General features: G+C 43.2%; 1 protein-coding gene across 3 annotated transcripts; it reads right to left on the reverse strand.

The window, feature by feature from the left end:
* Positions 1–570: 570 nt before the first annotated feature.
* On the reverse strand, positions 571–8500 carry chst6 (carbohydrate sulfotransferase 6). 3 transcript variants are annotated; one of them, XM_086207747.1, is made up of 3 exons: positions 8309–8500; positions 3694–3839; positions 571–3023 (listed from the first exon to the last, which is right to left on the reverse strand). In XM_086207747.1, the coding sequence occupies exon 3, from the start codon at positions 2957–2959 to the stop codon at positions 1769–1771; it is 1191 nt and encodes a 396-aa protein (XP_086063873.1). In that variant the 5' UTR covers positions 2960–3023; positions 3694–3839; positions 8309–8500; the 3' UTR covers positions 571–1768. The 3 variants fall into 3 exon arrangements, with proteins under 3 accessions (XP_086063873.1, XP_086063872.1, XP_086063874.1); XM_086207746.1 differs by lacking the exon at positions 3694–3839; XM_086207748.1 differs by lacking the exons at positions 3694–3839; positions 8309–8500 and adding an exon at positions 6327–6417.
* Positions 8501–10126: the final 1626 nt, after the last annotated feature.

Consider the following 10126-nt stretch of genomic DNA (forward strand, 5'->3'; position numbering starts at 1 on the left):
AGGTAGTGAGGAAAGAGGAAGTCTGACTCTAAAAAATGAACTCTCTTAGGAACAAATGGGTGTGATCAAATGAATTATGGTCCATTTCATTGAGCCAACATTTAGCTGACTTAAATGGAACCGGTATCTTCAATAATATTATAAATATTATCCTTGTGTTTGGCCAGCAGTGAAATGTCAAAATGGCTGACATGAAAAGTGCCTACAGTACTCAAATACGAGTGTAAAGGGCAGCAGTGAGGGTCATTTTGGGTGTCAATACGAGTGTTCATGTCCCCTAAAGATAATCTGAATGAACATCAACTGGATGGTTATGTTCCCTAATGAAGCAAATGAATTTAATATTGTAATCATTCATTTCTGATGACGTGTGGGTATAAGGTTCAGAATTTATCACGGACAAACATGAAGAATGACACTAAGTGACAAATGTGAATGTATGGAGAGAGGCTGTTAGTGTATTTAAAGAAGGCGAAAATAAATAAAGACATCAACGCAAAAGAAAACATTCAGCCAATGCTCCCCATTATTCCCAGTGTCATCCACAGAGAACCCCCCCCCCCCGCCCCACACACTACCCAGGTCCGAGATCACAATCATAATCTCCTAATCACAACTGCTGTCAGTTTAATGCAAACAATTTCTGAACAATAACTTGTAGTATCGTACTCGTAGTATTTCAAATTAACAATAAAGTGAGTCAACAACAACAACAACAAAAATAACACAATGCAAGAGAGCACTTGCTTGATCGCAGCAGCAGCCTGCGTGGGTGGAATCGTACATAATCCAGACAAGTTATGCAATGTTAATGTAAACATCACCGCGTAGAGAAAGAAGACGAGCGTACCCAATCAGGACTGGGCCCTGAACCCAAGCTAAGGAAATACACTTCTGAATTATAACAACTAGTTTTCTAACAATTTAATTCAAAGAAAATAACCTTTTAGAAGATCAACAAAATAAGAGGCACATATCGTTCACAGATCTGAAGATGTTAAGCCACGTGCAAATCAAGTTGACCCGCTCAATGTTTCATCAGCCAAATACGCACAATTTACCTCGTCTTTTAGTCAACCAACAACTTTTGACAACTTTGAATGCTGAATCCTCATATTGATGACATCCTGCGCTGCCTGTTCAAGCATCATCGCCCATTGAATTAGTCCAGCAGGCAAGCTGAATACTGTTGAACAAACTGACACCCCCTGCCCTTTTTGAAGGAGTCCTTTAATCGACCTCAAAGCCGCTCTGGATTTGCCAAATGCTGCACTGTAATCTGGAACGAGTTAGTGCTTTCCATGGACCTCAAAGCGTCCCTTCTGCCTCACCAGGCATTGGAGGCGCTCCTTCCCCTGGGAGTAATGAACATCCATGATAGGACCCGTTCTCAAGACACCGGTACCGATTATTCCTCCCCTCTTTGTGCTAGCATTATTTTTCATTGTGCTGATGAAATCCCTTCTCGTACACTGCTGGTGTCTTCTTTGATTACTTCTTTGACCGGCTCTAGAAGTGGCTGTAGCCTGTTAGCATCTACAGTGGCCTTCCTAATAGTAGCCTACCAGCTACCAGCTTCCACAGCTTTAAGAAGTTTGGGAGGCATTTTCCAAAAAAAAATCTCTCCAAAATACTTCACCGATATGAAAATACATAAGTTATTCACTTTGAAAGACCAGTTAAGCAAGTTTGTACATATAAAGTCAGGACCTCGTGGTACTATGCCTATTCCATGATGCGTCCCCTGGTGGTGCCCCAGGTTCCAGTTTTAAGTGGGATGCTCTGTTTTTGCTGGTAACCAGCTGAACTGATACGGTTCCCGAGGTACCAGCAAATCAATGTCCAGTCTCTTCATCTCTTTGTCATTGTTAACCGTCCTGTAACCGAGCAATGACATTGCACCCTTACACACTTCCTGGATACGCTTAACCTTGTTGAAAGGCAGCGTGGTTCGCCAAGCCTGGGAAACATCAGTAGCGTTTCGTGAAGTGACTTGGAAGGCCTCTTTCACAGATCCTTTACCTTTTCCGTGGGTCAGCTTGTAGATCCATTCCTCCAACTGTCTCGTCATGTCCAGACCAACAAACTCGTACATAGCTGTTACTTCCCCAAGTGGATTTTGCACTACATCCTCATAGCGGACCATTTTGTAGCGACCCTTTAGAAATGGAGGAGGCTTCTGGATGGCCCTTTCATTAATGCGCACATGGCTACGGCAAATCTCTTGCATGACTTGATACTGAACCTCAATTCCTGGTATGTGTCTATGCTCCAAGACCACTGCATTATCACTAACAAACGCTTTAGCAGATTGCTCTCTGGACCGTACCACAGCCCTTGGGTCTCGAACCAGATGGATGATACGAAGGTCAAGACGTGGGTCCTGCAAGAGTGGGTAGAGGGATTCTAGTTCAAAGAATCGCACTTCTTTTAAAACCACATGACTGTAAGTACCACAAGCATCCTGCACCTCCTGGAGGCCCCTAGTATCACACTTTTTGATGCATTGACTCTGGTTGCTGAACTGGCCTCGTGGTGTGAGCGTGCAGGCTGGGGGTGAGCACAGTGCTCGACTATGGCTCCACATAAACAAGGAGGACATGTTGTGGTGTTCTGGCAGATAGGCCTCCATGACCGAGAAATCACACTGAAATACGCTACGTATGAGATCCCTCACAGCCATTCGTAGTACACGTGCACCGGAATTCTTCAGTTTGGTCCATACGTGCCAAGCTGGCTCCATTAGATAGAAGACAGATGGGTGCTGACTGAACACCTCACCCAGGAATGATGAGCCTGATCGCCATGATGACAGCAGCACCACATGGACTTTCTTGTCTGAGGGGGCGGAGCCACAGGGGCTGAGCTGGACATACCAGCTGCAAAGCAGAATCACTGCTGCTCCTTGCAAGATCACCAGGAAAACCATGGTGCTGAGGCTCACCCTGTAGCGGGGCATGGCTGACAATGGATCAGCAAAACAGGTACTAGATGTAGATCCGTCTTTTTGGGAGAACCAAAGCCTGGAATGGAAAGAGAGAGAATCACTTGATTACTATTTCTGTTGCACTTCTGCCCCTTCATACCTAAACACCAACACACAACTTTCCCACTGACAAGAACGGGCTCCATGCCTCATTTCGAACTGTTCCAAGATTTCTCATCGCTAATCGATTGGTTCTGAACCCCCAAATCGGGTTTGCAGCAAGCCAAGATGGCATGTGACTTGTCGCTCCTTGAATACTCTTTCCGTGCCATTGCATGGCACAGTGAAACATGAGACACTATAATTGCACCAGTACTGTCCTGAGACAATAAAAATAATGAATCTTGTTTTAATATGTTCTAACTGGGGATATGTATAAATAGAGAGAGAGAGAGAGAGAGAGAGAGAGAGAGAGAGAGAGAGAGAGAGAGAGAGAGAGAGAGCTCTTGATGAACTCCTGGGATAAAGTTTCAATTATTGTCATCTCACATCTAGAAATATCATATCCAGTACCTGTAATAACAGAGTATAAAATATGGCCAAATATATTACCGACTGCATTCATGTGGTTTATTACAATATGAGGGTGTTAACACATAATGAAGTGAAAATGTAATACATTTAGTCGAGTTATTATATAATGCGGTGTTATTACATAATGTGTTGTTACAAGGAGATTATGATGAGAATGCTTTCAGCTGTATTACCTGGCAGAAAACACATCTAGAACGAGTCAGATGACTTGATGGAGCATAACGTGCTGAACTGTCCTGAAACGCTTGCCACATGAGGCACAGGTGGAAGAAACACCAACGCACTCTCACCACCGTCAACATACACAGTCACAGCTAACCTACACACACAAAATACAAGCAATTAATGGGCAAGGACTAGAGGTGGCAAAATAATTTGCAAAATATGAAACATAAACAAAGTCCAACACAAAATATGGCAAACCTTAAACCGTAATATATGTGTACAGCGGCACTATATGAGCAAAGTGGACTACCCCGCTAAGAAGTGCCATCACCATCAGCTAAAGGAACAAGTCAGCTAGATTAGGCAGCTCGAGCCAACTCTGATGCGACGTTGGCAAATGATTTACAGCTCATTTTAGATCTCTAGCTTGCAGCAGGAGCCCAGCGCTGACATCGCTTGGACGTTAAAGCCGTGACTATTCCGGACGTAAGCGGATGAGTTATCCCTTGAGAAAAAAAAAAAAAAAAAAAGCAGGCAACTCCAACAATATGGCCTGTTTTCCTACAGCCAGCCGTTTATCCACCGGTAGTATTGACAATTCTAAGCCTCGAAATGAAAAATATGGATGAGTTATCCCTTGAAAAAAAAGAAAGAAAAAAAAAGCAGGCAACTCCAACCATACCACCTGTTTTCTTCCAGCCATTTATCCTCTGGTAATCATCCTCAGTCTTGAACTCTCTATAAACACTTTTCCCCTTTTCTGTCAATTCCAGTGCCCTCCATTTTGAATTATTGTTCCTCTCTCCAAGCACCACTTGGAAATGGCTCGTCACAACATTTTCATCTCCGGTAAAGTAGCCATGTCAGTTTCAGCTGAGTGCTGTTCTTACTGATACATTAACTTGACAAATGGGGTCATCAATATCCATCATTATCTATTGCTTCTGGAGGTCCTAGGGTGATATTTATAGATTTGTCTCATCCATTAATATCGCAAAATGTGCTTAGCTGATTCATGAGACTTCAAGAGAAGTCTTAACCAACCCAACTGACTAGCTTGACCTTGCTAACCTGGGAGCCAGCCAGTTAACCTGTTTACTGCTTAGAGACAAGAACGATGTAATCTGTTTGGTTTTTCATGGTTTCAGGACAAGAATCCTTTCATTTCTAAAGTGACTTTGAAAGAAAATGAGTTTAACTTTAGAAATCTAAGAAAGAATTATTCTTATGTAAAATATTTTACATATAACATGTAAAATGCTGATGTTCGGCCTTCAGTGAAGTCCTGGATGTCACATACGTACAGTCAAATTACACTTCAGATGAAACGCATCTAACAAGAATTATAGATATTTACCGTCATAAAAAAATCTCGATGCTCTCATTCCTTGATGCATCTTCATATCCAGTCTCCTGTTAACAATTCTTATTGGTGTGTATTATCCACATTTTTTTGTGAAGTTAAAACTTTACAGGTTTTTCAGCGGGGAGAGAGGAATCTTAAAGAAAACACCTAAGAGTTTGACTAAAAGCAGAGACACATGCCCGGTTTCCAAACCTTTTCATTCACAAAATAGAGAAAGGAAAGCCGATGGCTGTAGGGAACTCTCTTGTGGGAGACCAGGATCACTACTGAAGTGATCCATGCAAGTGAACCCTAATCTGTTGTGCTTATTGAACAAGCCCCGACATGAGCTGCACAAAGTCAGACCCTCAGGGTACAACGGTAAACAACAGACCTCATGACAGATCCTTCCTCACCGCTCTACCTCCCTCGGCTCCTGGTATTCAGAACCTATAAAGCTGTTATTGTTCACATGAATAAAATCCACTTTTCATTCATTCTACAATTTCACCTCATCACATTATCCCACGATCTCTGAGACAGCTGTGCATGAAAATGTACAGGACTACACGCTTGTTTTAAAACGGGGTGGTCTCTATAGCAGATGGAAATAGTAAAATCTCCAATCAAACTGAAATCCCAATGACATGAAGTATTATATTTGTTTCTGTATTATGTGGTGGTGGCACGACATCTGGTGATATTACATGCCGGCACCACACAAAATGTGCCAAAAGGAAGTCAATTAGAATCTTTTTGCGGCGGTCGGGTTTGGCTTTCAGCGTGGCTGGCCGACTCAACACTGTACACACTGTGCAGATCTGTGTTTTATTGTGTGAATTTGAACGCTGAAGGTGCCGTGGAGATGTTATAGTTGATACATCGGTGCTGTCTTTTTGGCTTTCTCCCAAACAAGAACGCACCTTTCTTTGGTCGCGACTCCAAAACGATGTTCATTGCAAGGGAGGTTCAAACATGGCGCCAGAAAATCAGGATCAACATCTCAGAGTGAGACTGCTGCTCCTGCTTACATCACAAACCTGACTAATATAAACAGTGAACATGCATCAGACTGAAGGTCATAATAAGGATTATTATATGCATGTCACAGCACAGCAATCAAATTGTAATCTCACAGTAGTTTTGACGGGTCTTTTTCTTCACTGTTTGTCATTTCTATTCCATAAAAAATTCATTTTGTTGACGCGGTACACCTGGACAACACCTGTGGGTGTTATCCGGAGGAGTTCGAATCCCTGTGTTGACGTCAGTTGCATACCTACCTGAATAACGCACCCTTTAAATAGCAGGAAAAATGGAGCCGTCGATGTTCCATGTGGTGGAGGACAATGGAAAGTTAACTTGCAAATGAAAAGAATAAAACTGAGGAACAAAAGACGCGTTAACTAAAGCATCTAAAAATGACCGACAGAAAGCCAAAATAAGATGGGACTAATCACACAACAAGAGACAGGTGGGAGAGGACAGTCAGGGAGGGAGCTGATTGGAAAAGTGACATGAGGAACTGGGCTGTGACTAACCAGGGCTGATAGAGTAACGAGTCACAAGTGAGCACTGAAGAAAAAAAGGAGAAGGGACAAAAAACAAACAGGAAGAACAGCAAACCCGGACACAGCAGGGAATAGAAAAACAGGAATTAAATAAACAGGGTTCTAGCAATCACACGCGATCAGAACAAACTAAAGATTCAAGTCATGAACAATCACAGAAGAACAAACTGAAAAGAACGGGATCAAAATAAGAGAAACTATCTCCAGTCCAGGCCATAACATTCAATCACACACACAGTCACACGCACCCATGGACACACAGATGGAAGCGAGTACATTATTGTTCAATGGACACTCTATAAGTGTAGTTGTTGCTCAAGTACGAGGCCATCGATGGTTCAAAATTCTCTCCAGTTGCTCAAAGTACAGTCTTCAACTCTAGTTATTTGCTGCTTGAACATCTTGGAGATACCTGACTGGGTTAAACTATCTGTTGTCCGCAGGCGCCTGACATGCTCCAAAGAATGGGATTAGATCTGAGGAGAGCAGACTTTTTCTTCCTTCAGTGCTGACTCCACATACGCATCTGAATCCAGAGAGTGCAGAGTGAGGCATTCCAGATTGTGAAAAAAGTGTCAAATCTAGATTAGAAGATGTCTGAACATCAACTTGAGCGAAAGAATCGAATGTCACACCAGTATGAGGTGCCGCCTCTCCTCCTGGTTCCTCTGACAATTACCTGTTACCTGAAAACACGCCGGGTCACTTTTAAAGCCAAGCTGTCCTCATAAATAACACATATCCAACAAAACTGTTAGGTTCATATCAAGATGCTGTGCAGCTGCATGGAGCGTCTGCCTCGGCAACAACAAGCAGCTGTTTTATTACGACACCTCATTTGATTGAAGGCTTTTTTTTTTATTCAGTTGTAAATCATTCCGCAGGGATGTAGCGGGAAATAAAAGTCAGTCGAACTTTATGAAATCCATTGTGATGCAGAAAACAAACCTTCATACTGACTCAATTACATCTTTTTCTACGAGGCAAGCGTGAGGTTTCGTTTCAGAGGTATAAAAAAAGTAGAAAAAGACCTGTCATAAAGTTGCATCACTGTCTAAACACTATTTATTGGTGTGTGGCTGTTCACCAATCTGCGTGCTTCCTTCTTTGCATACAGGGAGAGGATCTCTGATGCCATTTTTATAAAGTCCAACATTTTTTTTAACCGTGAAAATGGCAGTAAAACAACCTGTAATGTCAAGATTTTCATTTCATTACTGCATTCTGCTCTCATGTATGAGCTCCATTCTACAGGTGATTAACTGTCTCAGTCTACAGAAAAAATGAAATTTTAATTGGTATGAATAATTATTACTATTATTAGAATTATTTTGCAATCATTATACTTATAGACCAGGTAAAAGCATATTTGGAGTGAAGTTTCTCAAAGTGAGGACATATTGGTCCGATAGTCAAGGCAGTATCGATGTAAACAGGATAAATGCAGGGCTATAAGGAGGTGGGTTCTATGAAACGGTTTGAAACGGGATCAAAAGTCGCACCAAGTGTAGGTTACCATGCAGAAATAGACGCTGCTTGCCTCTTGGAGCTAAAGGGAGCGTCGTCCCGTACAGTGTCCGCTATTCTTCCCCCTGCGGAGGTCCCACGGGAACGAACTTAGCCAGGCGATCTCCAGGGTGAACAGAGAAGGGTCTCTTTGTTTGTTTACTTTCATTTAAATAAATTTAACAGAAAAAAACAACTTACTTTCAGCTTTGAGTTAGGTCCCGCTGTCTCGGAGAGGTAGCCGGTGCTCAGTACAAACTGTCCCAACAGCCGGCGGTCCTCCGCTCTCCTCCCCTCGGCTATCGGCCAGCGGCTGCTCGGAGCCTCCACGGACCGTCCGGTTGTGTGTATAAAGCGGAGTTTGAGACGTGGCCAGGGGCTCTCCTGGCTGCCTGGCAGATTACTGGGCGGGGGCTGGTGGTCACAGATAGAGGAGGGTGATGGTGGTTGTGGGTGGGTGGGTGTGACGGAGCAGGCGGGATCAGAGCCAGCCAAGTTTCCCATCAGAGGACAGAGACACCGTGCTGGGAGGGACATCACCTCTGGGACATCTGCTGAATCACGACTAGGAGAGGTCTCCATACTGAGCCTCACTAATAACAAACCAAAACTTTCCTAGTCACGAGAGTCTATGAAAAGTGTTACCAGTCACACTGAAGGCTGAATCCCCAGTATACACATGACCACACCTGGATGGCAGGAGCGTTAGACGGTCGAGCACATGGGCGGCCTTCAACTGCTGTTTCAAGGGCTTAAATGCAGGAATGGAAACATTAGCATGAGTAAATCCATGTAAAACTGCAGAAATGTCTTCTTTTACAATTATATTTATTGATTAAAAATAGAAACTGACATTATTTAGGATGAGAAGTTTCCCCCTTTCTCAGCAACCACTGGTCTGTTTAAGGTCACAGAAAAAATGAGTCTCACCCTTTTCCTGAACTGCTAGTTTGCGGCTACACGAACAAAGGCACGTTTTTTTATTTGACGTGCATATTTGTAGTTTATTGTCTCTAATAACTTTTTTCAAAACTAACCACAGTGAGTCATTGCGAAAGAAAAAAAATCTTTATTTCACGTGACAGCAGTCAATAAAAAGGTGCAAATGACGCTGGTTTGTGGTTACATGGTCGCGTGCTTCGATCAGGGACATGGTGCTTGTGTCGTATCGACACCCCAAGTTTTCCAAAAATGCAAAATATGCCAGGGCCAACAGGGAGAGCAGGGCATGAAGAATTAGCCCATCAAGTCTCATCATATCTTGTTTCCTCTTATGCCACACCTTTTATGGTCTAAGTTGTTTCATTTTTGACAGAACTTATAAATTTTAGCTGGTGTAAGATCAGAGCCCTGACCGCCATGCAGAGCTTGGCATCCTGCGGTTGCTTCTGCATGTAATTAAGAGTTGTGTGTTGTCATCGTCTCCACTTAACAGAGCAGGACACTGAGGAGAAGCATCTCTGACTCACACTGCAGGTACTCTATGCCTGCGAGGTCTATAGGCTGGGGGGCGGAGGGGTGGTGTGTTCAATGATCTTGACAAATGTTAAACATGAAAGTTCATTCTTGAGCACAGAAGTTGTAGTTGTGCAAAATAATCTGAAGCGTAAGTCAATTTACCAGCTGTAAGCAGCATCACACAGTCCTCATGAGTGGATGGCGCCGGCCCAGCTGCAGACTGATGCACTGACATAACTGCTCTGATTTCTTCCTTAGACTCTGTCCAGGTTGTGTGGCAGCTGCTGCAAAGCCAAGGGCTCATTATAAAAGAGAGGGAAAGTTTTGTCAAAACTCTGACATAAATATGAGATGTCCAAATTCCAGAGGATCCAAACGAGGGTCCATCAGCAGCAAGGATGTAATTAGCATGTGCCTGACCGTGGGTGAGAGACGTACTATTGCCATATTTTAGACAGAACCAATGAAGAAACAAGAGACAGACGATGCTAAACAACACTAAACAGGATACACCTGGTTCCTGTCCGAGCCAGGCTCATATCCTGACTCGCTGCTCCAAAA

This window comes from Aulostomus chinensis, chromosome 7 (assembly GCF_037954235.1).
Source record: "Aulostomus chinensis isolate RoL2024-O1b breed Wild chromosome 7, RoL_Achi_v1.0, whole genome shotgun sequence".
NCBI lineage: Eukaryota > Metazoa > Chordata > Actinopteri > Syngnathiformes > Aulostomidae > Aulostomus > Aulostomus chinensis.

Excerpts from the sequence above, each read along its gene's own strand:
- chst6 (XM_086207746.1), bottom strand. The coding sequence starts at position 2,959 with ATGCCCCGCTACAGGGTGAGCCTCAGCACCATGGTTTTCCTGGTGATC.